This window comes from Dromaius novaehollandiae, chromosome 7 (assembly GCF_036370855.1).
Source record: "Dromaius novaehollandiae isolate bDroNov1 chromosome 7, bDroNov1.hap1, whole genome shotgun sequence".
Taxonomy (NCBI): Eukaryota; Metazoa; Chordata; class Aves; order Casuariiformes; family Dromaiidae; genus Dromaius; species Dromaius novaehollandiae.
Window position 1 is genome coordinate 21,305,167 of NC_088104.1, and position 27,885 is coordinate 21,333,051.

General features: G+C 37.7%; 1 protein-coding gene across 8 annotated transcripts in view; it reads right to left on the bottom strand.

The window, feature by feature from the left end:
* The window catches only part of COBLL1 (cordon-bleu WH2 repeat protein like 1), a 90,725-nt gene that overhangs the window by 4,719 nt on the left and 58,121 nt on the right, over positions 1-27,885 (bottom strand). For 7 of the 8 annotated variants that reach the window (XM_064514865.1, XM_064514866.1, XM_064514863.1 and 4 more), the window contains exons 3-12: positions 26,655-26,856; positions 25,510-25,738; positions 23,644-23,682; positions 22,651-22,748; positions 22,299-22,532; positions 12,910-13,060; positions 12,222-12,296; positions 5,854-6,112; positions 3,228-3,313; positions 306-1,921 (exon numbers count right to left, since the gene is read on the bottom strand). In XM_064514865.1, coding sequence (XP_064370935.1) covers positions 306-1,921; positions 3,228-3,313; positions 5,854-6,112; positions 12,222-12,296; positions 12,910-13,060; positions 22,299-22,532; positions 22,651-22,748; positions 23,644-23,682; positions 25,510-25,738; positions 26,655-26,856 — 2,989 coding nt within the window. The remainder of the gene's footprint in view (positions 1-305; positions 1,922-3,227; positions 3,314-5,853; positions 6,113-12,221; positions 12,297-12,909; positions 13,061-22,298; positions 22,533-22,650; positions 22,749-23,643; positions 23,683-25,509; positions 25,739-26,654; positions 26,857-27,885) is intronic. The other variant, XM_064514864.1, reaches the window with a different exon arrangement.

Sequence of the window (27,885 nt, forward strand, 5' to 3'; positions counted from 1 at the left end):
AAAAATAGGTATACACAATGTAAATGACTCAATTTAATTTGCTGCTCTTCAAATTATAAGGTTTTAATTGTGGCAAGAAATATTTATTCCTAATATTCAAAATGAGACTGTTTTGACTGTAATATTTTCTTTTTTATTTCATTAAGAGGTTGCACTACTGCTCAGTACCACAAGATTTGTACAGTATCAGTGCAGCACCTTCTGGTAAACAAGCAGTTCAAAGACTAGCCAGAGTAAATCTCTCCTCTGTTGTAAATGAGATCACAGTGGATCAGTGATCGAGGCATATTAGAAACAAGGTTTACCTCCTCTGTTAGACTAGTTTGTGACCCTCCCGTTATGCTCTGTAAGGAAGGGTTTTTCACTTGAGGCATGGAGGTAGCTGAGGAGAATTCAGCTGCAGAAGTTGCAGAGGACAGTTCAACAGGAAATTCCTCTCTTGCTGCCTGGCTAGTGATTGCACGCGTTTTATTGAATGATTGTGACCTTTTGACTGCTGATGAGACAGCAAGAGCAAAAGGGGATGGTCTCGAACTGGAATATGGCTTTGGAACTGCAAAAGTTCTTAGAGTTTTTAAGTTCAACGGTGCCGGTTGACAGGAGGGAAAACTCAAAGGTTTGCTTTTAACAGGACAGGTGGAGGATTCAATTTTTTTTTCATAATCATCTTTTTTTTTGTCTGCTGGAGGGGAGAAACTACTTGCTTTATGTAGAGGAAGAGTAGTTTGATCTGGTGAAAAATCTTTTTTTTCTATGTCTGTATTCTTAGCTTCATTTTGAGTAGAACTGGGAACAGAAACTGTACTTCTGGCAATTGCAGATGTCACATAATGAGCTGAAGCTCTTCTCTGCATTTGCAGAAAAAAAGAACTAGGTTTTGTTGCAGGACTTAATGCAGTTGATTTGTCTTGAGTCTCAGAAGAGGCATTTGTATTATCCAAGCTTAGCATCGGTGGGATACGCTGTTTGGAAAATTCTGTTTCTGCTTGATTGCTCTCAGGAGTAATCTCAACTTGAGAAGTCACAGCGTGCTCAGAAATGCTGTTCACCCTGTGCAGTGGATCATTTGCTGCTACAGGTTCATTTTGTGAATCAAACTGAAAATGATCTATACTTTTTGGAAAATGAGTATTTTCAGTTTGCATTATGAATTCTTTGGAGTCTTCATGCTTCAGAGAGTCTTCCAGAGCAGATACCTGTTGATCCTTATAATCTGATGGAATTTCTGATTCCAAGCTCTTCATCATTTCTAAGGATTTTGGAGGCACTATTTTATAAGTAGTCATTCCAATTTTTGGTATGTAATCTCTTGTAATTTCATTAGAGGGCTTAGGTTTAGGTTTGGTGTCCTGTCTATAAAGAGGATAACCTTTTAAAGGACAGCCATCTGCAATTTTTGCAGTCGTTTCTGGTGAAGCAACATTATCGCCATTTGTAGAGCTGTGACTTTGATCTTTTATGGGATTTACTTTTTCATGGGAAAATTCTTTCCTCTGGAGGTTTAATTCTGTTGAAATTTCTTCATCCTCTTGTACTCCATAATTCAACTGGAGTAGGGGGTTGTTTGTATCTGTATTGTGTTGATGGGCCAGTCCTCTGAATGACTCACAGTCTTGAGGAACAATCATTTCCTTTAGTGTATGTCTTCCCAAATTGCTCTCTGATGGACCTGTCTGAATTGCAACATCCTGAGTTTTTACTGTGTCCAGGCTGTTTTGATTTGACTTCTGATCCTGCATTCCTGGAATCGCTTGAGGATAATTCCTATGACTTGCAGAGAAGTCATTTTTACATGCCTGGCAGTTTGATAGTCTGTCAACTTCAAGCTTGCTATTTTCTCTAAAATCTGCTGCAGTAATTTCTGTTGTCTGAAGTTCTTTTCCTTCTTCTGTTGTTGCGAGGAGTTTTGTATCATTGTGATCTTCAAGTTAAAGAGAGATTCTGAAATTAGTATGAATACTGACAAGATTTAACCTTCCCACTTACATCACAAAGCCCAAAATCCAACATATTTAACCACAAGGGTTGGTTCCTCAGTAGTATGAAATTTTTCTTAACACTTGCTCTTAAAATCTATTTAAAGATATACTTTGAATAATATTGCCAAATAATAGTATTCTTGCTCAGGTATTCTGCATTAATTAACAGGCTCCTGGTGTCATGCATCTACTTAACAGAAAAACCTGTTCTAGAATCATTTAAAAAGTTCAGTTTATTATATTGGCATCAGTGACTCAAGAGCTCAAGGACTATTCAATGCCAAGTAAGCTGCAAATTTTATCTAGTTTCACAGCACTGTGGCTTTTGTTTATAGTTTTAACATAAAATATGTTATTTGTCAACTATACCTAGCTTATATGCATAACGGAACAACTGGAGAACATATCGACACAAGCAGTGTATCCAACTACAGCTTTCCAAGTATTCCAACACTATTAACTCCATTCACTACCTTATGGACTAAACACACATGGTCTTCTCCAAAACACAGGAATATTTGGTCTCGAATTGTTTGAAATACAATATTGTAAAAAAAAAAGTACTCTTCAGAAATAATCATGTGGAGTGGCATTTTGCAAAAAATGTCTCTCCCCGTTAAAAATGTAAGCTGGACTCATGCAGTATGTTCTTATGATTTACAAACAGATATACTGAATATAGAAGACAGACTATGGAAAACTGAATATGAATCTGAAAAATCAATGTCATGAAAAGGAGAAAATAAATCAGTAAGGTCACTAAATTCATGGAAAAATCTAGCAACCACTGTATCAATAGGATGCTGTTGCTTCCTTCCAAATAAACATGTCACTATTTGTGTTTAAAAATCATGTTTTTCACACAGAAAATTCACGGCAATTTCGTAAGGACATGAGAAGGGCTCTCCCTCTCCGCTGTGGCGTGGTGCCCATGTCACACTCCACAGCAGGAGAACCTCTGCGTCCAGCCACCTTCCCTGTCCTCATCACAGCTCCACCCAGACCTGTCCCCATACTGCCTTACAACCCTGCAGTGCGGCTTTGACCATTGCTATAGGAGATAAGGGGGTGTGGGGAGAAGAAGTCAGTTCTTGTTACCCTATCCCACAGGATACATCAGAGCTAGAGAAAATAAAGTAATCTGCTTATAATGATTCAAGCTGACTGTAATAAACTGTCATTGTTTTCAAAGGAATAGTTCTCTTCGGACTTGTTTTGAAGTATTAAAAATGAGTGGGAACGACTCACCATCATTTTTATTTTGATCCACAGTTCTGAGCTTCCTGTCTTTTTCAAATGCAACTTGCTCACTGCTTATCTTAGTCTGTAGTTCTCTACAAAGCACAACAGTACATTAAATATGCTGGTATCACTCATTTCAGTAAACACAAGAAAAGATGCAAGAGAACTGGCAATATTCTCCAAACACAGATGGACAAAATAAAATCATTCTGCCAAACACTGGAATACTCAATAGTGTGTGGTTTTTTGGCTTTTTTTTTGGGGGGGGGGGTTGGTTTTTTTTTTTGTGTTTTTTTTTTTAGTGACAGGAAATGCAGCTATGGTATTTTATATACCAAATGACATGCAGCTTCACTCTCTTCTGTGTAAGATGTTCAGTTTTGCTTTCCCTTCTTTCCTGCTTTTGTTTACTCATGCACTTTGAACAACCCCCTTCCCAGTAACAGCTTAGTTTCAGTAAAGCCACTAAAGTGATGGTTTATCATTCATATAAGTGTTCTTAGTGTGAAGTCTTCTGACACCTCCTACATTAAAAATGTGTCCTTGATTTTGTCCCTTATACAAAACACAGGAAGTTATCTGAGACACTGACTGCATATGAAAGAGTGCAATGCAGACTTTTCCAAGTAGTGGAATGAAAAATTTTCTGTCCATTTCAAGAGAAATCTTGAGAACAACAGAGAAATATGCATAAAATGTTGCTTACATGCTGAAGATTTTGCAAATGCATATAATTTCTGTCCTTAAATCATAAGAACCGTACAAATGCTAATATATATATATGTGTATGTAGCTTTTTGGGGAAAGATTAAGTACTTGACTTAAAAAGGTAAATGAAAAAGGCCAAAATACTTCAAATGCTTTTAAAAAAAAATTTAGAACCTCAAACTTAGATCTCCATTTAAGATACTTTTATTTTCTCCAGTTACAAATACTAGCATTAGGAAGATTTTAACTTATTTTCCACTTTGAATGTATTTGTTATCAGGAACCAGTACCTTGAGCTGAAACATCTGCTTGAATCAGTTTAAAATGATAAATTTTTTAACAACATTCCTCTTCATCTGCTTGCAGAGTCTGAGGTGTCCAATAAACCATTAAACAGGACCATAGACTCTCACAGCTCTTGTTGAAAAAAGTTAACGCTCCATACACTCCATACAGTTGAGAGACTGAACTATAGGTGTTCACAAGCCAAAATGCTTTTAAAATAAAGAAATACAGGCCAAACCAAACTAAAACCCGTAAGTCACAAAATAACAGAATATTATAGAAAATCATTTTTATTTGAATACTACACATATCCCATGAGCTTGATTAAAAGAAAAATTTCTACAAAGTCACTAGATCTTATATAGAACAGTTGACTTAGCAGAAGGTTTCCAGAAATAATATGTCAGAGAAATGTGAGTCCTTGTTCTAGAATCACACTGATATTCCAGGCAAGAAAGGACTTCCAAACTATACAGTCAGAGCAGCGCATACTACATGATGCTGGGTAGTATTATAGGCCATGAGAGGCTATTACAAGTTAGTGGAAAAAAAAGAAACAGCCTCTGGGCAATTGGCCAGACTGGCCCAGTAATACAACAGGTCTGATAATTTGAAAGTTCAAGGCAAAAATAGTATTTGCCTGATCCGCCTCCTCCCTCACAGAGCAGACAGACCCAAACAACCAGCACAGCATTTGTCAGGACAGAACACCAAAGATTTTTGCAGAGCCCCAGGTGATCCCAGACTGACTACTAAGACCCTTGAAATACAAGTCAAAACTCCCTACACTACCTTGAAAGTTCCTGGCTAATACAGCATTCACAGATTTTGGCTTCAGTACAATAATTGAAGTAGTTCTTTCAATTTAAATTGGGAACAGTTGCCAGTTTACTTGCCCCAGGGAACACAGAAACAGTAAATTAGATTAGCACAATGGGACTTCTCTGGACAACCAACACTCATTTCAGGCAGGCACTAACTCATGTGGGAGGCCTGCTGAGTCAGGTACTTTAACAAACATGCTGAAGGGCAAAGGCACAGCATCACCAGAAAGGAAAGAGAGTGGTTAAGGAAACCTGTGTGTTTTTCCTTTAAAAAGGAAGAATTAACTTGATTTCCTGAGAGCAGATAGATAAAGCAGGTCAAGATAACTGGCTAAGATGCAGAGAAAAAAAACAAAACAAAAATTAAAACACGAAATAGGCAAGCAACAGATAACTGTGCCCAGAGGAACTGAGATGGCCCATCTACCTGTTCCCTGCCCCTCCCTCCCAAATCTAAGAATAAAATTTTAAATTCTCATTTAACTAGTCAATCCAGTTTTTCACAGCACATTGCACTAGTAAACATGCTGGATATTTTAGAGCCAGGTTCAGCCTTCCTGGGGTGAGGCTGTTCTGGTGATAAGGAAAGACAGGCTCAAAGCAAATAGCCTGCAGAACACGTTGTCATTTTTGCTGCAAAGCTGCATGAATTACTGTGTACAGAAGAGTGCTACAATTGAAACCTTAGCTTATTAAGCTCATTCCTCTCTCACAATTCTCTCTTCTGTGCTCCACAATGAAACAGCACTCTACGTTTTATTTGCCTCCCCCATTCCCTCCCCAATGCTCCTTTCTTTGTCACAAAGCGTACTTACTTGCCATCTGTGCTAATATTTTCTTGTTTTTCTTCCTTGAGGCTTTGTGAGTTGCCTAAAGAAACACAGCCAGGAACTGGAGCTGGTGAAGCAGGATCATTTTTCTCAGTTTCCAGTGGTACCTCCGCAGAGCCAGGGGCTGCAGTAACCATTCCCGTCCCGAGAGAGGGTTTTGTACTTTCTGTTTCCTCTCTCTGTTGCACACTCATCTCTTCGTTTTCATCAATTTCTTCCAGGCTGTATTCAGAGCTCCTTCCAGCTACGCTCACAGGACGCAGGAAAGAAAAGAACAAAAACCAAAAAAACCACAAATACCAATTCAGAGTGGAGATACAAAGAGATTGCAAAGTCGGCCTAAATAGTTTAAAGAAGGAAAAAATAAGGAGAGTTCTCTTCATAATTCAGGCAAAAATAAAGGACTCATTCAGAGCTTCAACTTCACTTTATTTTCTAGTCTTTTCCATTTTTTTCTCTCTACACAAGAGAATATGCTCATCCCCATGCTACTGTCCATCTGTTCCTGTATCTGTAACTACTGGATACATTTTCCTTTGTTTATCCAAGTACTGGATTAATATAGATTAAAATATATTTAACAATATCATAATCCCAAATTTCACAGACGTAGGCAGAATTTATTTTACACAGATTTCTTGCTACTTTCATTAAATCTCCAATCAGGTTTAAAATATATGGTTCATTTAGCTCACAATTAATATGTTAAAGAACTAAAGAACAAATCAAATCTCAGCTTTGCCAGTGTTCTGAATAAGTATGCTCGCCACTATCAAAATTTTGCCTTAATTATCCTGACTGTATTAAAACATGGTTAGAAGTGTCTTGTGCACTGCCCTGTGTTACAGCAGAATTCCACAAAAAAAGGCATGGAACAGCATTAATCCATGACGCTAACAAACTTTTCATCTAAAGCATAGTTAAACTAAAAGATTTAATTACTGGTTTAGGATATACATAAGTCAGTATACCTAAAGTTAGACTAATCAATCCACTTATTTTGATTTCCAGAGGGACTAACTGTCCCTGGTTTTACTTTCCTGCCAGGAATCTTCCTACAACAAGATGTTGATTCACATTTTTCAAATATTAGTAAGTAGGCCGTACAATTAACCTCTTGGCTTTGCAACTTGTGTTCTATAACACAAGGAAAATAACACTAATTTCATCTATACAGTGCAATATGGTACCATGTAAAGCTACTGGAAGCAATGTAGCCTTTTAAGCAGCGTACTCTGCCTGACCTGAACTCCTATGCAGCTTTGCAAGCACCAATACCTGGTTGGTGCAGGCCTTGCACTTAGGCAGTTTGCTTTCAGACTCTTGTGGAAAAGTTGTATCAGTAAATTTCTAGGTGTAAACCTACCCCAAATAAAGGCTGAGAACGGTAACAAAATACTGGCTTAAAGTAAACAACGCTAGAAAGTATCAGATCACAGAGTAGGTTTTTCTTTTAAAAAAAGCCTTAAGCAGACTTCTTCTACAAACTGGTATCCTACAATGCATCCAATACTTTTAGACAAGCACATAGCGTTATAGAAACATAATATGGAACTGTGTAAGACTTGGAGGAAATCTATATTCAGAATAGAAACTTTGTTCTTTCTAATAAGGTCATTAGCTAAGACTTCAGGAATACCAGTTACTCACTCACAGAGCAATTATGAAAGCCAGAGTCAATAGCTTTATGTAATTTTTCATCTTGCCCTCTTGCAATAATGCTTTGCAGCTGCGCATTAAGCCATGTGGTCAACACCTGCCATAGGTCTGAATGCAGAGGTGATTTAGATCCCGTGGAAAGAGTGGCAAAACTGCAAAGTGATGCAGATTAGTTTCTGCCACATGACCTAAGCACATGTGTACACACACGTGCCATACTGGTATTAAAAGGCCTCCTTAGGCCCTTACAGACAGTAACTTGTTTCTTTTTTCTCTTTTCTTTTTTAACTCTTTCATCTCCATCTATGGCAGTTTTAGTGATAGCAGTATGCTTTTATGTGTAAATATATATGTCACAAGATGAAAACAAAGTGTGACAGAACTTGGACAAATATCAGATCTGCTGAGACTGTTCCACAACCTGTAACCAGCTCACAAGAACACTGTCTCCCGCACAGGTGAGAAACACTAGTACACCTGAAAAGTGGACTCGCAGAATCTGCATCCCAGAGCTTGAGGTTAGCTCCCAGATGCTGTGGGCCTGAGCCATTGACAGCCATGGGAACAAAGACCAAGACCTTCAGTTTAACTTAATATGCCATGGAAACCTGAATTACACAACAAAACACAGCCAGTATTTCTGACAAGACAAATGGAAACATTCTGGAGTTGCTATGGCTTTGTGCCCAGGCACTGCTGTCATCTCTGCTGCTTTTCCTCTGGAGAAGTGTAACCAAGGCTAAGTTATATCTGTATTGGTGGGATGGAAACGTAGTCAGCCTGGTTTGGTAGAAGGCATTGCTGACTTTGCCACTACATGGAAGTCTCTCCTTCACTGTGCTAGGAACAGCTCCGAGCTTCGAGCTGGACTAATCTGAACTGCAAGTATATGATTCCAACCACAAAGGAACTCGCACTGTTTACAAAGTACTATTTGTTAGCGTATCAGGCTTGCTTGAGCTTAGTTTCAACTGGTGGTTTCTCCTCTGTCACTGGACTGCCATGGCTGCAGCAGGATAAAGTCTGAATTTGATCCACAACAAAGCAAAACAACAACAGCTACAAAAAAAACAACCATCCTTCATCTACACCATGCCGTTAACTCGCCAGAGGAACGGTTCCAATTTTATGACTTGTCTCCAGATCCACAGTTTAGGAGTTTTATATGCAACATACCACTAAGAATAATTATGGCAACACTGGCTAGGTATTGTACACCCATGCTGCTTCCCTACTCCATGTTTAAGTACATATACAAACACGCACCATGCAAATGAAACTTTTTTTTTCTAGTCAGCTGATCAGTTCTCAAGTAACTAACAAAGCATATAAATTGCACTTTTGTCTGTTTAATTTAATGCCTGATCTTCTCAGGGAATAAGCTTTAAATAGGCCTAAAAGAATAATGTTAAAACCTATGGGATAACACTGTGAAGAAATACCTGATATATCAACTAGAAGTCTCACGTGAGTCAGTAAGAATACTCTTTGCACAACAGGTAATAGGCTTCTACTGCTTTGTGAGCCATTAGGCTTGTAAATACCAAAACCAGAAAGACTGACTACATCATGTAAATCTCAGTGCCTTTGCTCTCGACTCCTTCTTTTTAAGAGATACTGTAACTAAGAAGATTATAGAAAGGGATTTATTTAATAGAAAACTATTTAAAAATCTGTAATTTATTTACTTATTTTTAACCATTTCACCCTCTCCTCCAGAAAAAATACTAAGCATTATTTTGGCTTAGGGAAAGGGAACAAAAATCATAACTGAGGGAAAAAAATGTTGTTTACAATCAAAAATGTTCAAATTAGTTCTCTTTTAAAAGTTTATTCTAGTAGTTGCATGCTTTCAAACCACTTTTGTCACAGTACAGTCTGTCTTTACACCATGGAAAAACCATTTTACAACAGAAGCATTGCCTATCGCAAATTCTACAGCATAATTCCACTTAATGTGCATGTGTCTATTAGCCATGCACTACTTGGACACTAAATAAAATTTCTTGAACATTAGGGCAGAAGATAACACTATATTTGCAGCTTAATTTTATTTACTTATTAAATAAAGTAGCAATGAGTAGAAGAACTACTTTGTGAATGCCAGTCGTAACTGACCAAAAACTCACAAAACTTCCATGAGACTGATACTCAAAGTGGTATTAAACCAAATGTAAGGAAATACTGAGTTTATGTAAAGTTAAAATTATGTCCAATTTAGCAATTAAAGAGATACTAAACTATTCCATCTTGTCTATTTAAAACAATGCCCAAATTTGATGCATAATTTTCAGAACAGGGATAGGACAAGAGCAGTACCACTGATTTTGCTGCAGGTGAATATTGTTTTCACAGCATGATGGGCTTTCCTAAAAAGACCTTTTATAAAAAGGCCACAGAACAGCCACCAGAGAGCAGCAGTAACCCATGAGGAAAAAAAAAATGGCAATGAAGCTGTGCTATGTGACTTTGCCTTCACATTTAAAAAAATGCACTGTAATGAATCTTCAGCAAAAGACATGGCATGAAGACATCATAAGCAGGACTAGAGAATAAAGACTGCCACTGACTGAGAAAGTAGGGCTTGACACAGGCTGTTCTAAGCTCACTAAAGGTGATTCCATTTCTTTCCATTACAGCTTAAATTAAAATATTCAACTACAAAAATCAAATACCTCAAGCAGAGCTTCCTAAACCTACGTAAAGAACAAACAAGCCATTCTAAGAAGTTCATAGCTGTTTTTCTATGCAGGACTCGGGCACAACAGTGATCGCACTCACGCGCTACAGCGATGGGAAATGCAGAAATTCTGACACAGATATACAATCTTAACATGAAAACAAGTTCAAGAAAACAAAAAGGCTTGATATTATATCAGAGCATGATAAATTTGCTCATCTTAGACCCATCACCTGTAGATAAATACACTTTTTAACACAGAAAATTAAATACTAATAAACATTCTTAAGAATGATTCACTTGAAACAATATTAGAAGTGACTACCCTCCTTCATCTGCTACAACAACTAGGAAAAGGTTATGTGTTTATTTTTAACTATCAAGCCAAAACGTTATAAAGAAATATACTACAACCAATATTTAATTTGTATTTCAGGTCCATGAGGATGTTAGCATTACAAGTAAACATAGTTTCATCACTCAGTTGCTGTAGAGAAATTTGTTCATAGCTGGCAAACTCAAAGCTATGATAGACACATGCTGGAGCTGTGGCTTTGATAATATCAAAGGAGTACTTCAGAAATAAGGTTTGTTAGCTGCAATGATTTGCAAATTAAAGAATATAAACATTAGAATGACCACAAAAGAGTAGCCAAGAAGATTTTCAAAACAGATCAGTTATTTCCGAAGGGAATTCAGAGAGTTTGGTAAACTGAGTCTCCATTATCACTTAATTACATTCATGTTTTAGAACTACAGCAATCTCGCTCATAGGATACTTTAAGTGTGCCTTCACGACTAACTCAGATTTTTGTACTCTGATTTTTTGTGCTTTGGAGGACAGGAGAAGTTACAGCCCTCGCCTGTTTACCCCATCTCTTTGCCAGAGGCTCCAAACCCAAACAGGAGATAGAGGAAGAGGAAGCACATTTCAACAGCAGAACTCTCTAGCAAGGTAATTCAAACCCTCCAGTGAAACTGAGTCCACACTAATATGCTAGATACTGCATCTGTGGTTATTTGTTTGCACAGTCTAGCATATGTTTTACAAGGTTCTAAATATATTTTCATGGTGTGTATTATTACTTCCAACATAAGTTAAAGGAGCATACAAATATGTAACAGGTCTGCAACCATACTTCCTTACAGCTTCAATCTCAGCTGTACTTGAGTTCCTGTCAACTAGTGAGAAACTTGAGTGTTTAGCCTCACATACTGCTTGTGGCACTCCACATGCTTAGTGTTTATATACTTCATCCTTGCCGAAATACATACATGAGTGTTTTGTTCCAGACTGCACTGACACTGATTATTCTAAAAGCAATTGCAAATTTTAGAAGACTCTTAGAAGCCACGACTTCATTCTTGTATCTGAACCCTACCATAAGATGTTACAAACAGCCACATAGAACTTAAACAAAATAAATAAAAAGTTATTCAGCAGCTAAGTAACTATTTTATTTTAAATAGCTATACTTCTATATATCACAATTTATTTCTTCAGCATTCAACAAAAGTACAACTATTTATGGGTACAGTTTATATTTATGACTCATGTTCTCAAAGGCTGTTCAAGACAGAAGCCAAAAGGCAGGCACAGATTTGCTCCTACACTCAACTTATGCAGGTCAAGGGCACGCAAGGAGGGGTTTCGGAAAACAAGACTGGACTTCAGCTTTTGAATAGCTTGTTATGGGGTATACAAAAATCACTAAAGTTCTAGCCTGTTCTGACTAATTTAAGGGGGAGGAGGGAAAATAGAGATGTTTAGTTTCCTAAAATGTAAAGCAGAGAAACCAATACAAAATATACGTACATCTACCTGAATGCAGTAATGGTAAAACATCTTTATTTTAGAGAGCCATATTCTGTACTTGAATGGGAGAATTAATCGATCTGAGGCCTTGTAATAATCCTGTACTTAAGACACATCTGTAGTATAGAAATTTACTGCTATGAATTATAATAGCCAACTGTAAAATAGATTTGACCAATGCATTTGGAAAAAACTAACCTGTTTCGGACTGTATTTCGGTTGCTTTTTGTTCCACAGTATCCTCAGCAGCGGTTAATTCTGTTGACGCTGTTACTGCAACAAGTCAAATAAACCTTTTTATTACAAGTATTGTCTCTCAATTTTGCACCAAGAAAAGCTCTAGACAAAATGTTAAGTTGTGATCTTAAAGACTGGTGAGTTCTTCCAGAAATGCACCTTCTCTTAAGCGATCAATTGTTGTCACAATTCCCAAATATTTTTAATCTCAACTCTTGGGTATTTTTGAACCTAGAGAATTGAATTTTTAGGTTAAACGGAAGAATTATAAAAACAATAATACAAATCTCATTCCCTAAAATTCTTCTTCTCAATCCATTTTCTATGGACCCCTCCCTGTTCCAGGGAAGCTAATCTTCTCCTCTGTCCACCCCCAGCTTGTCCATTTGATTAATACAGACACAACTGCTATAGGTAATCTAACTATAATTAATTTGAATTTTATTTCTTTCTGCTCAGTGTGTCCTAAAGCTTGCCTTCACACTACATCAGCTGATCTAATAAAATAATATTACTGCTCCTTACAATCTGAAGATGTTTGGCACTCATATTTTTTAAGTTCTTATCTCAGAGGGTAGTATTTCTGTAATGTTTAGCCAAATTACCATACTTTCTATTGCCTTGTAATTAAGGAGTATAAAAAGATTACCAGTCTCATTAATGCTTTCACTTCGATCTTCTGGCATTTTAGAAGGTGGTGAGGGTGCTTTGCGCTTCATCCTTCGTAAAGAGGAGTTCACAGAAGCTGTGTCACTGAGCGGCAGGGAGCCCTTTCCTACTACTCCTAGTCCTGGAGGGGCCTAAGAAAGCAGATGAGGAAGGAGAAGATTATTAGCAATCAAAGAAAAACGGCAAAATAACTCCAATAATTACTCTCCAAAAGCATTTGCAATATACATTTGGGAAAACAAAAGTCTATGCCTAGTACCAAAATTACTGTGTTTCTGATCTTAAATTCTGAGTTTTCTCAAAAAAGATTTCTTAGATTAATTGAATATATTTACAGAAGTACAAGATACAGCAGGAAAAGAAAATCAATCGTCACTATAGAGTATGAAAAGAGAATTTGAATTCTTTTGTGCCTTAAGCCAATTTCAAAAAACTCAAATACCAGCTAGTCCAAAAAACTAGCCAAAATCGTCATTGAAAGAAGCTACAACTGCACCTGACCGATATGACATGACACACGTTTCCTTTTCCATTCCCCCAACAGCAGCCCTAACCAGGCTGTATGTGTAATTATTAGGAATTTATTTCTCTACCTGAAATACTGGGACTTTTATAGCAACTTTTCTAATGCCATCTTTCAAAACTTATTTTGGAAAGTACAACCGTCTTATAATTTGCTATAGCTTCTGATCTTATAACTGTAATAATGACCTCGTTATTGCAGCAAAAGAGAGAAATGTTTTCTTAGTGCACAGATAATTAAAAGCATTAAAAAAGGGACAAAGTTTTCCTGACAGGACCTCTGATAAGGACTTCTTAGTTCATATGATACAGCAGTCCAATTGCATTTTAAATTGTTTGAATTCAAAGAATACGTTCTGTGTCTCAAAAAGACAGCGGCTGTAAATTTGCCTGCCATTCTAACAGCAGTTTGCCTCATGCTGAAGAAACTTCTTATTTTCACATTTATTAAATGATTACTTTCAGGATCCCAGCAATAGAGAAATACACTTCAGCACTGGTCACAGCTGCCTATTTCTGTAGTAATTTTGATCCCTATCACTCGCCTACTCAAGGATATAATAAAATCCAGGAGTGACATTCATTTCTTGCAAGAAGAATCCACGTAGCAACTGGATGTGGGGAACATCCTCAAAGAGCTTCTCTTCATGCTGTAATTAACAAGGCCGCTTCACAACGCGGAATATGGAGGAGCAAAGATGGCATACATACACTTACAAATCTTTCTTTCAAACCCCCCCACCCCCCCGGACAGAATTCCTGACCTCGTCAATACCCATGGAAGAGACGCTTCATTTACCAAGCTACCGCTCAACAACAAACCTTACAGTAAGGGGATGTTTTTAAAAAAGGCTAGAGTATTTGGTTCCCCGTAATCAAAATTGTAAAGAAAATTACAAGAGAAAAGATACTGGCACAAGCTGTCTGTGAAGCAGTCTGACAGCTCCTGTTACATCTCAATAGTGTTTGAATGAATGAACTGCAGCAATGAAAACTATCCTCCCAGATACCCTGGGGACAGTCAGTCATCTGCTTTGTTATATCCCACCTGGGTGTCAGTCAGGGCTGACAGATCCCTTAGGTACTTTCCTGCACTGTAAGGAGCAGCGTTGTCCAAACGCGTTCACAGAATTCCTCTACCTAGGACTTTAATGCCAAAGCAAGCAACTCAAACCCTTCAGAGCAAAGCAAGGCTCTGAGTAACAGGGAGAAAGACTAAGCACAAGGTGAAATATTCTTTCAAGAAAAGTAGAGGATATGAACCTTAGTACTTCACTCCTAATTAAAAATACTTGCAAGTTCTAATAGTTCTTAACAAGTCAGATTCTAGATTAAAACTTCACACAAGAAAATCACTCTACACTTTTTTTTTTTTTAATACAATTTCTATTCACAGTTCCTAAGTAGTTCTACCCCCCTCCAAAAAAAACCAAAAAAACCCCCAGTATTCAGCATCTGAGTTTGCAGCGGAAGGGGTGTCAAAGATGATATTATTTCCCCAAATCAGATTTTTTTTGACTGTTACATCATTTTCCTTCTTGGTAAGGGGCAGTTGTATTTCTCTCCTTTCTGGTAGCTGCTGTACAAGCTGTAGCCCCTCTCTCTGCTCTGCACAAAGACACGGCTCCTCCGGTCAAAGGTCTGCACCCTCATCTGCTTTGCACAGGCTCCCTGAGCTGCCTTGCTCGGTGCAGAGTTCTGCGCGTACTCGCTCAGCTAAACAGATGTCACCAGAGTTCCCTCATGCACAGAAAAAAAGTAAGTGTGTGGGGGGGGAAATAACGTTCTCAGCGTAAGAGCACAAATGCTACCACAAGATTTTCATAAGCCTTTCTACTGCCCTTTGCATCCAAAGAAACAAACAATTTGCAAAGAGACTACAAGCAAGTACTAAATGTTCCAGTTAAGGTTCAAGTGTTGAACAGATTTTCTCAGGAATTATTCAGCATATGAATATTAAGAGCTTTCAAATCTTAACAAAGGTTGAAATATGAAAATAGTACTTTAAACAGATGGAAAAAAATAAAATAATATTAACATGCATCTGACAAAGTTTTGGAATATACATCTGGGTGTTCATGTGTCACACCAACTGCCAATGATACCAGTGCTTTATCAGTCGCACTTTAAGTTCACGTTGGAATCACTGAAGTAATTAACTGTGCTTGTGCAGAAACACTAGTGAACACTTGTCCAAACTTCCCGAATGCATGCAGGAGTTCCCTTTTTAACACTGCACACCTTCCTCCTCCTGGAACAAAGAGGGGATTATGAGGCTTTTTAGCCTCAAACGTGTACAGACAAATCTGGCACTGAATCCCACCCCATTCCAAGCAGACACCAGTGGAGGCCAGCCCTTCCCACTTCCAGCAATGGCAGACACGGTGCCTGACCCCCTTCTCGCCTCAAAAAGCGGAGAAAGGTAATTAAGACATGGTAATTTTGCAGCTGGAATGGAGAAAACCGTGAGTGTTTGGGAAGGAGCATAGTAGAGCATTTCACTGTGCTGGAAAGCATGCCTCACACCAAGTGTCATTACATACACGTTTTCATTTCAAGAGTACCTCTTTTCCTCCACAGATATCCTGGCTTAAAAGGAGCTATACAGGGGGGAATAGGATAACAAAGCATACTGCTAACCATATTGCTAGTATTTTTTTCTTCCTTTTACACCATGCAGGGAAAGAAGTTTGCAGACAAATGTATGCTCAAGGAATAACAGAAAAAAAAATTACAATGCTGAATGAACTAAATTTCTATTACGTGACTTAAGCTTCTTACCCAAGCTAGTAGGAAGAAAGCAATATACCTCTGACCTATTGCAAGGAAAGGACATACAGAGTACATTTGGAGAACCTCAACAGGTAGTCTTCTCTCCAAATACCTGATACTAGTACTCTCTCCAATGATTTCTGTACATAAACCATGGTACAGAAGTAAATACAAAAAAGAGGGCAAGGCTATGTGTTTGGTATATATGAAAAGTGGATACATGCTATGTCCACAAACCAGTTTTGAATCACATCAGAATCGTATCAAATTATCTTCATGCAAGCTTTGGCAAGAGAAAACAAACAGTCCTGAGCGTTGTCTTCTTGCAGATGACCCTGGTTCTATTCAAGATCTCCTTGAGATTCATCACAGGGCCTGCTGCGACAGTGCCCAACTTCTCCTTTAAAGGCCTAATCATCACGTCTTAGGCAACTGAGCTTCTGGTGTAACCTCTGAAGTATGGCATTCATCCCTCCCACAAACCTTAATGAAGCTATTCCATGACATGGCTAATCTTTTCAGAACCACTTAATGGCTTGGCTGCTTCCCACCCCTTCCCCATTTCTCATCTGCTCCTTCCCTCTCTTTTCTGAGGAACAGACTGGGGATTTCAATTTCTTTAGGAGTTAGGCTTGAGTAAATAAAAGTGAACTACATTTCTACAGTTGAGAAGTCCTATCCATCATTTTAAACAGTAAATGTTTTGGCTAAAAATCTCCATTTAATTGGTCCTACCAAGCATAGTTTATGTATGCTCCTTTACAGTAACTGAACATAGTGTACTGAAACAGACATTCATTAAAAAAAAAAATGAAGATATCACAGTCTAGTTTTTATAAATAAAGCACTAGGAAGAAAACTAGCAACTGCATTTTGGGCATAATCAAACGCTTTTCATTTAAAGAAATGTTATTGCTAGAAAATTGCATCCCCTTTTATGAAAACTGAGAAGATACACGCACAGCATTATACAACGGCACTTTCCATAAACCCTTGAGAGCCCTCTCTATTTGCAAGTGTATTTAAACTTGCTAGTTCCAAACATACTTCTGGCAAGAGCCATCTCGCTCCAAATTAGAATTGACACAAGCAGTGAGGGATTTCAGTATTAGACTAACATGCTTGTTTCCAACCTAATTTAACACAGAAATTTGCTGTGCTTAAATTAAATATTTAAGCAGTACTAGTCATCCTGTCTTATGAAGAACGGACAAATCATGCTACATAACAACTTGCAAGAGAGAACCTTTCATCCCTCATACTGATTTCTTACCTAAAAATAACAGCATATCATCTTCAAAAACTAATTCTATAATCACTCTGAAATTTAGAGAAAAAAAAAAATCAACCTTCATATCAGAATGTAACTGTTCTGGTACAGAAAAAGCTGTTTCTTTTTTAAGGGAAAGGAAGAGGGGAAGCTGTGGGAAGTAAATATTAAAACCCTTTTCATACTGTGAGAAGCTGGACTACAATACACTGTGAATTTAAAGAAAAGCAACACGAGAACACTGTTCCCTTAAAGCTGGCTCATTTCACTGTTGTCTGATGTTACTGCTTTGGCATGGGCAAATGCCTGTTGCTATCAAAACCAGGAAAACAGTTTATCTAGGCAAAACTGACATTTCACTTTGTCTTCCTTGTGGATGCTACAAAAAAGATTTGTCCATAATAAGGCACACGCAGAAGGTCACCCTGGTCCATAAACGAAATTCAGCATGCAGCCAGTTTGCCAAATAAACTGAAGGGCAAGCAGCTTCTCAACTTTAGCGTTCTTAAAAGCAGCATGATTTGCTAAGAAATGTTTTCAGTAAAACAGAAGCAGATAAAAAGTAACTCTTAAGAAAATAATTATATCCTAGTTTTGTAAGTTAACTTGATGGGACATGGCAATAAGAATGAAACTACCAGACATGCTAAACAGCCTAGCAAACACACTGATCAGCCCAGTAAGTAATCTAAACCGGACTTTAAATTGTAGAAACAGGAGGCACATTTTTAACAGTGGGGAATATAAGAGGCCAAATTCTTGTCTCATTTACAGTGAAATGAGACATAGTCTATATTAAATAGCACCCAAATATAAAGTTGAAAATCCTCTACATGCTATTTTTATTTGAATAAAATTATTTTACATTGTCTCTCACCTAACACATTATGTTTTCAAAGGAACTGTTCTTTATTTCATAGTTAAGTGAAACCAGAACTCTCACTAGTTAGAGGCACCTTTGTGTTCATTTTAGAGTGGAAGCTGCAAGAAACAAGCTTCCAGTCTTCCCCTTGACAACAACATTACTCAGAGTAGTGCTCAATTTAACAACAAAAACAAGTATCCATTGGTGTGTTTCTGTTGGTGATGAAGTCTTGTTATATTTTTTCTGTTCTCCTAATTATGCACATGGTTTTGAAACCAAGAGTTTGGTTCACCCATGTGAAATAAAAAATTCTAGGTTGGAAGGGAACTCTGGAGATAATTTGGTCCAACCTTCTGTGGAAAGCAAGGCCTTAGGGTGGGTTATCCCAGGAGCCTGTCAAGGCACATCTTAAGTATTTCCAGCAAGGGAGCTTCCACACTTCGCTGGGGAAACTATTCCAATGCTCAGCTGTTCTCATGGTGAAGGTTTTTCTTCTTATTATCTAAATGGAATTTCCCCTGAAACAACTAGTGCCTGTTGGCCCTTGTCCTGTCACCATGCATCCTTGTGAAGAGAGTACCTCCACCTTCTCTATAATACCTTTTAGCTATCAGAAGACTGATTAGATCCCATCTGAGCCTTCTGGTCAGTAGGCCACAAAAGCCTGATTCCTTCCACCTTTCTTCATACATCAAGTCCTCCAACCCTGTAAACATCATAGTGACCCTCCACCAGAACCTTGCCAGTTTTTCAATCTCCCTCTTCAACTGCAGTGACCAAAACCAGACACAGTAATCCAAGGGAGGCCTAAAATGTATTCAGTGCAGTGAAATCAAGGTGGATCAAATTGATCTGCTCTTGCTGATGCAGCCTAGGACAACATTCGCTTTCTGTTGCCAGGGCATGCTGCTGGTTCACATTCAGCTTGCTGCCCACCAGGACCCCCCAAGCACTTCTCAGCAGAGTTGCACCCCAGTCAGTCAGACCCATCCTGTACTGCTACTTGGGATTACTCCATCCCAGATGCAGAACTTTGTTTATCTCTGTTAAACCTCATGCAATTCCAGCCTGTCAGGATCTCTCTGAATGGTCACTCTTCTGGCATACCTACTTCTCCTCCCAGTTTGGTGTCATCTGCAAACTTGTTGAAGGTGCATTCAATTCCATAATCTATGCTGTTTATAAAGATATTGAATAGTATCAAACCTGTTACCAGCTCCTCAGGACCTCCACTCAACAGCCAGCCTGACTGAAGCCATTAGCCACCACCATTTGAGCTTGGCACTTTAGCCAGTTTTCTTCCAATCTTGTGGTCCATTTATCTAGTCCATATCTTATTAGCTTGTCAACAAAATGTTGTGGAAGACTCTGTCAAAGACCTTGCTAAAATCAAGGCAGATGACCTCATTCACTGTGCAAGCTGTTTAATCACAGAATGCAATCAGGCTGGTCAAGCATGACTTACTCTACCTAAATTCACATTGGCTTTTCTCAGACACCTCGTTGTCCTTCATTTGCCTGGAAATGGCTTCCTTGAGGACCTGTTCTATAATTTTCCCAGAGACTGAAGTAAGGCCGACTGTTCTGTAGTTTCCCTGATCTTCCTTTTTGCCCTTTTCTTTGGTGGATGGGGATAATATTTGCCCTTCTGCAGTCATCTGGGACTTCCCCTAATCTCCATGATCTTTCAAAGATGATAGAGAGTGGCTCTACAGTGATGTCAGTCAACTTGCTCAGCACACTCAGATGTATCTCCTCAGGTCCCACAGACTTGCTTATGTGCAATTTGTACACACGGTCCCTAACTCAGCCCTCCACTGCTATTAGAGCTTTGCCGTTTGCTTCATTGGTGCTTCTTGGCATAGAGAGTCAGGGGCTAACTTTATCCATGAAGACTGAGATGCAGAAGGTACTGAGGCACTGAGAAAGCACCTCAGATTTTCTGTGTCATTTGTAACTAATTTGCCAATCCCATTTGGCAGCAAATCTGTATCTTCGCCATACTTCCGCTTGCTACTAATCTATATAAGCCTTTCTTACTATTCTTGCTATCTCTTGAGAGTTTGAGCTCCAGCCTTGCTTTTGCCTTCCTAGCAGCATCTCCGCATGTCTGAGAAGTGTTTCTGTATTTGTTTTTGGGAATTACACTGTCCCCTTTTCCATCTCTCATGTACTTCTTTGCCCTTGAGCTTTCTCAGGAGCTCAGCATTTAATCAGGCTGGTTTCTTTCTATGCCTGCCCCTTCTCCCACTTTGGGAGATGGACTGTTCTTCTGCTTCTAGAATTCAGGCTGTCTCTGAAAATCTCCCAGCACTCCTGAGCTCCTTAGCTCTCCAGTGGAAACTCCAGTAGGATCCCCCCCTACCAGTTCCCTGACCAGGTTGAGCCATATGTACTATTCCAGTCTAAATTCACTCATCAGATGATATTTGTTGGAAGGTAGATACTAAAGAGACAAATTATTTTACATAAATTAATAAAATCCGAGGTGCAGAGCAATATTCACCCATGTTTAAGTGCCAAGCTCTGTAGTATCCTATAAATCACTGTGCAGTTAAACCAGAATGAAACGAGACTCTTCTTAAACAAACATACCAAAGGCTTCTAAGTTCTGAGGGAGCTGCACAAGGTTGTACAAACTAGAAAACATACACACACAAAAAAGGTAACTTCATCAATCTGGACTTCTGTCCTTTCTTCATGAGTTAGTCAACTTCAGTCTAATCACTTTAGATGAATAAGAAATGTCAGTACAAAATAATAAATCTAAGCAATTTTGTTGAGTGACAGATCCTAGCCCAGCAGTCATACATTACTGTTAGACATTATGGAATATTAATCATTTAAAGCATGTTGACATTATAAATAATTTTTTAAAAATTGAAATTCAATTAAAAGGCAAACATGATGAGGTAAAAAAGATTATGACGATTTTTTTCAACATTCCTTTTATTAAAATAAAGGAAAAAATCCTTTGTCTTTAATGATAAAGTATTTCAGCAGGACCCAATACACAAATTCAGAACTTCTGTTAAACAGTGCTCTCTTGTGGTTCTGTGTATTAATGAAAGAGTAAATCATTGTATAAAGATAAACCAAGTCACAGTTTGACTTTTCTTGTCTCTGGGTCTAACACAAAATTTCTCTCTCAGACTTGTATTTCATTTTGTTCTACTTATCATCTTTCTAGCGTGCCAATAGCCTCATTTATTAAAGATCACCTTTAGATTCTGAATTCAAAGCAAAGTATTAAGTACAAAATAAAGTGTTTTGATTTATAATGCCAGCTTTAGCCTTGAACTTTAACTGGAATTCACAATTGACCATATGTGCTTTACCAAAATATTACCTGATGCATCAATTTCTCCCAAATTTTGTTGGCAGCATTTCTACATTGCATTGGATATATAGGTAACTGGTATGTAGCCCACATCTCACAGCTTCAATTAAATATGTCACTATACGATTGTTTGATTAAAATAAAACCTTCATTTAACATTCTTGTGCTTCCAACAAGTTAAGACTACTTCCTAAGATTTCCATCTTTTTCTAGTAATGTTAAAGAACTAAATATTGTTAATCTTATATAATTAAAACATTAAAAAGGACAGGTAATACCAAAACATATAATTACCAGACATGCTAAAGTGAGACTACATTCTCATATTTAAATATGTAAACTATTCATCCAAAAGAACAAAAAGCTGCTCACAAGGGCAATTTACATAAGGAGTTACTTTTTCCTTCTAAAAGTACAGCAGCTACTCTGAATACGGGACATGACAATTAAAAAAAAATGCATCCGCCAATACCTATAGTTACTGTCAGACCAAAGTTTTTAGAAGTAAACACTGTACTTTTATTCCCATCAGCAGATACATAACAGGACTATTCCCTTAAATCAAGAAGTTTAGAGATAAATGAAGCAAATGTAACTAACCTGCTCGTTCTTATCAAGACTGTTAGATTTCACAATATCAGAGGCCGTTTTGACCTGGGCAAGTTCCTGGGGGGCGCTCTGAGAAGTTGGCATAGGTGGTAGAGGAGCTCGCCGTTTCTTTGGCATTTCAGATGGCAAAGTGCTTGAATCATACTGCTTGCTAACACTGTTGCCTCTCGTGATAAAAGTTGGCCTTGGCTTGCTCATCAGTGGAGTTGCTGGGGCACTGGCAGCCTTGGAGGGAAGGGAAAAAAAATCCAAATCCTTTATACTTTCTGTAAAACAATCAGCAGTATTGATTGGTCTAAGAATATGTTTATAGAAGTTTTGCTCATGCAAAGTTACATCTTACTTGTTCTCGTTTCTTCTTACTTCGTTGAAAAAAGCTGAAAAATCCTTTGTTTTCTTTCTCCTTCAAAGCATCTAAGTTTTCAGACACTTGGTAGGAGTCTAAAATGGAAAAAAATAGTTCTAAAAGTTAATTTATTGCATAGATTATTTCTCCTACATTCTTACTATTTCACTGTCTGTCATCAGCCTTCTGGAAGGATATACCAAGCACACCGTAAATCATCTATATTAATAGCTTTTTCAAAAGCTACACAGTGACCAGGTTTCCTAACATCAGTGTTCTTCCCCTCTTTCTCAGAACTCAAAGCAGATGAGTTTCAGCTAGGCTTAATACCCTCAGCTCTCAGCCCAACCCAACCCACTTGTCATAAGTTACGGCTCATATCACAAAGTCTACAGAAGGGAAAAGGAGCATCAGCCTTTCCAGTTCACAATCCCTAACAGTTCAAATTCATGGCAAAGGGTGAAGTGGGACAGGTCAGGTAGAAGCCTGCCAATGGTATGACTATGGAGAGACATCACTGAAACCCTGACAGGTGCTGACCTACGTGTAACTGCATGGCAGTCATGGTAAAGATAATCAAGTCCATACTGGTATCATGCAGAATTTATCCTCCTTACACAGTCCTATTCATGCAGAAGATTTGTAAATTTAAAGGTTGTCCTTCTGTAATTTTTACTGGATTTGAATTTGTTAAAGAAATCACATTGAATGCAAATGCAACAACCAACAGAAGACATCAGTGAGACCACTGTGGGACTCTTAGTACAAGCATTAGTATAAATGTAACTGTAAATTTAATAAATTGACCTAAGTGAAAAGATACAGAAATACTTTAAATATATCCTCGGTATATCCACTTCTGTACTAAGTTTTTCTTATGCATCTTTCATAGGACAGAGATATTCTTTAATTTACAGGTAAGTGATGTTATAATGGGATTGGACGGTAATGTCACGTAAGTGACAGTTTCACAATTTCACTAATGCATACCTTGTAAAGATGGTAAATTTAAATCAGCTGGTGATGTGGCTACAGAAAGACAGAAAGAGAATTTCAAAGTGAATCAAGGATGCAGCTGTAAGTTACACAAACACAGCACCCCAAGCTGAACCTTCAACATTAGGAAAAATAATTGGGTACCTGCCTGAAGTAAAAGGATGCTCATCTTTAAACTCTACCTAATGCTGTATGCCACTTAACGACTTGAGTTCATAAAATGAAAATGATACACACACACACGCACTGCATGCGAGAGAGCACACAGGCGAAAAAACAGTGGAACGTCTGACAGTCCTTGAACTACATAACCTAAAAGGTATTTGGGGGATTCTGACTAAAGACATGTAACACAAACGGGAATCTCCTAAATATGGAGAGAGGCTCCATTTATATATTTTGAAGGAAAGAGGAAAAGCAGTATGTAAAAATAGTTTGCTGTACAAGCTTTGGATTGTCAGGCTGTCCAAACTTGGAAAACAAAGAGGAATCTATAATTAAAATATAATCTGACTAAAGATTTGAATTTAAATTCTACGAAAAAAGATACATCTCACCATTTATTTTCATAAATCTGAAAATTCAAAGTTTTAAAGTTTTCTGCAAAATGGAAATGCAGAACTACTTCAAATTGAGAGAACTGAAGTACATCTAAATTTGCTAGTGGGACACTGCTTTGTACAAACTGTATAGTCCCTTATATTCTCTTTTAAGGGTTTTTGGCTGCTTGATTCAAATGATACAGGCTTCAGGTTGGGCAAAAGGCAGTTCTGCCAGTCTACAGGATTAAGCAGTGGCCAGACAACAAACCAGACAATGCACTATTGGCATATTTAGTCCAATCGACACGTTCAAGCAAGTAAAAATGTTTCCTTTTTTCTTTTTTTTATATTCAGTGAAGGAAAGAAAGAAACTTTGTTTTTGTTTTTACCATGGTAGAAAGGATGTTTTTTCCAAATCTGACATTTTCTTACTGTTTGAGATAACTAGTCTTTAGGAGGTAACTGAGAGAATTTTTTTGAAACTGTAGGTACCTAAATACGAAGTTACTGTATTCAGGAAGGAGGGAAGGGGAACAGTTTTAAAACAGGAAAAGAAAACAACAAAAACATAGAACAGTGATCCTGAAAAGAAGCGAGTCAATAATAAGACATTCTATACTGAAGTAAAATTTCTGTAAGAAGTGCCTCAAACAGAATAAAACACACTTTAAGAGAATTTTAAATCAGAGTACAATAAGCCTTCCTTTAAAAAGGTAGGCTTACAGCTAAAGCTAAAGTTGGGAATAGGAAGGTCTGTGCAAATACAGCCAAGTTAGTTAATAATGCCTCTGCTGGACCACCATTAAAGTGAGAATTATTATTCCTTCACAATCCATTTATGAAACTGTCAAACAACATTCATAAAAAGCACCTAGGTACTGCATAGATAAGCACTATCAGAACATTCCAACACTTTGGCATTTTAAAACATAAAACAAAATAATTTCTCTGATGTTTCTGTTCTTTTCTTCTCATCATGTTCCCATGTCTTCTCTATGAGCTAAGGGAAATACAGTGGTTCTTTTTTTTGGGGGGGGGGGGGGGGAGGGAGAGGGGAAGGTTTTTTTTAAAATGATGCTATACATTAGCCACCTTTGCTGGTGTCTAACACTTTGATAAAAAAGAAAATTTTTTTATCACACTTCTCAACCATAAGCACACATAAACTTGTCCCAGTTTCAATTTTATGGAAGATTAGTGAAACATTTCTCAAATTGCTGGAAATTAATTTCTTCTGAAGTAAAAATTCAGAAAGTACACCTTATGATTATACTAAGTAAACATCTTTGCTATAAAAAATTTACAAAAGTGGTCTTACCTCGACTGATATCCATGGCATATAATTCTCTCAGTCCAAAGTCATTAAGAGATTTTGTCACATCCAGGGGTTCTTGAGACTGGTAATTCTTCAACAATATAGTGTGCGAAGGATCAAACTCACATTTACTACAGATAACTGGTATGAGTTCCTGAAGGGGGGCATGTGGACTAACTCTTACTACTGTCTTCTGTGTCTTCTTGTAGTTTATGACTATTCTTACTGTTTGCTAAAGAGAAAAGAACTCCAATAAACGCCCAGCACATATATTCTGAAACAACTGGCATTTTTCTAACAAATTTACAATAATCACAGGAATTCCCCTTAAGGTCCACTTCACCAATGTTTTAGTAACCAATGTATTAGTATCATTAGAAGGCAAACTAAGAACTTGTTTGTGAATCCCTTCTACTCAAGAAAAAGGCTCAAACTATCCACTTTAAAAACTGTCACTTCTCTGTCCAGAAAGGTATATGCCTGGATCCAATGCCACAGGATACCCTCCTAGGTTAAATTACGTAGCAGTATCAGTCAGCCAATAAGCCATGCGAGTGTGTGTAAAAGGAAGGTTAAATGGCAGCAAAAGAGCTCCTATGACCATATGCTAGTGCTTGAGATAAATTAAAAAATGGTATTCTTCTATATGGCAGAATTGCAAATGAAGGAGGAAAGATTTAGGAAAGAAGGAAGGAAGGAAGTTGCTTCAGTAATTCTAAAAGCTCTTGTCTTCTTAAGGGGGGTATACAAAGAAAAGCAGAGTAACAACCAAAACCAACAACACGCGTTAAAGAAAAATGAACATACAATCAGAAGGACACACATATCACAGCATGAGAGATGCTATGAGTTCTTGATTTTCAGTTTGTGGAAGGTTTGCTGTATTCAATTCATCAAAATTTGCCAAAAGGATACTAAGGCATGAGATCTTAAATAGCATCTTAACATTTCTTTCTTGCAGCAGCAAAGATGTTGGATGCAATAAATTGGGATATATTTTACCTAAGAGGAGGTTACCGAGAAGATGGAGCCCAGCTTCTCACTACTAGTAGAGCATGGTGAGAGGAAGAGAGACTGAGCTACCAGCTCACCTTGTTGATTACTATACTGTTTCTAATTTCTTGATAGGCTATAATTTTAGTTCTTACCTCTGGTATCACTGGAGCAGGTTTCTTCTTATCCATTTGTTTAGGCTTTACAATCACCTTTTCCACTTCAAGCATGCCAATTGGTGTGTTGGGTTTGAATTTAATCTGGATATTTTCTGCTGACATTAACTCTATAGTATAACCTGATGGATTTAAACGATACTGTGCACAGAGAAAGATCAGCAAGTCCATCATGGGTTTCCTGTAAAAGGCAAACAAAATGGTCACAACAGAAGATAATTAAGCAGGCTATAAAACAAAATTTGCTGTTAAATGTTTACCCAAATCATTCTTTCCCTTCCATGACTGAATAATTAGTCAGGCACAAACTTTAAATGTCTTCAACATCAAAAATCACTACAAAGAAAATGAACCCAGCTTGCACAGAAGTATGCTTAGTGCTCGAGCAAAGTGGGAAATTTTTGCTTGCATGAAGTGGTGCTTTTCCCAAAGCCAGCAGGGAGATGTAGATAAGCCACCTAGCTTAATGTTTAATGGGAAATGTAGCAGGGATGATAAATGCCCTGCTATTCATTAGGAACAGTTTCCTTCTAAAGCTTGAAATTTTGGTATCATTGTGAGGTTATAAGGGACTTCATTTTCAGAAACTCTGAGCATGAGTCTTTTGAAGGAAAGACAAACGAAGCTTGAGGAAGCCACTGTTTAAGGTGGTCTTGTACTAGGGATCCCAAAATGAAAGCCATGTTTAATATAGATTAAAAGCAGCAGCTAAATCACAATATAGTAGTTGAACATCATTCCTTGAGAAGCTCAGTATGATGAGAAAGATGCACTTTTCACAAAAAAGAAGGCAAGCCAAATTTTTCATATGTGGTCACTAACTGTATGCCCTTTTTTTCCTCAGTGCTCAATGAGAAACAAGATTTCAAGATTGGCTCAACATTCCCTATTGCTAATGGAATGAAATTATTGAAGCTGTACTTTAAACAGTAGGAGTGCCATGTTAAATAGACTGAAGGGAAGGAAAACACATGAACTTTGCATGTTAGTGCAACTGAATTATGAATAAGGTTAAGGTTGTCATACTATCAGATCACTGGAACTCATCATTCCTCAATGATTCTTAGAGTTGGGTAAGGAGCACTTCATTCTAACATCCTCTGCATCTCTCAGTTACAGTTAAAAATAGGGACAGCTATCACCTACTCAGTCTCACAAGGGTATTATGAAAATAAATTAAAAGTTTGTGAAGCAATCAAATGCTATGTTG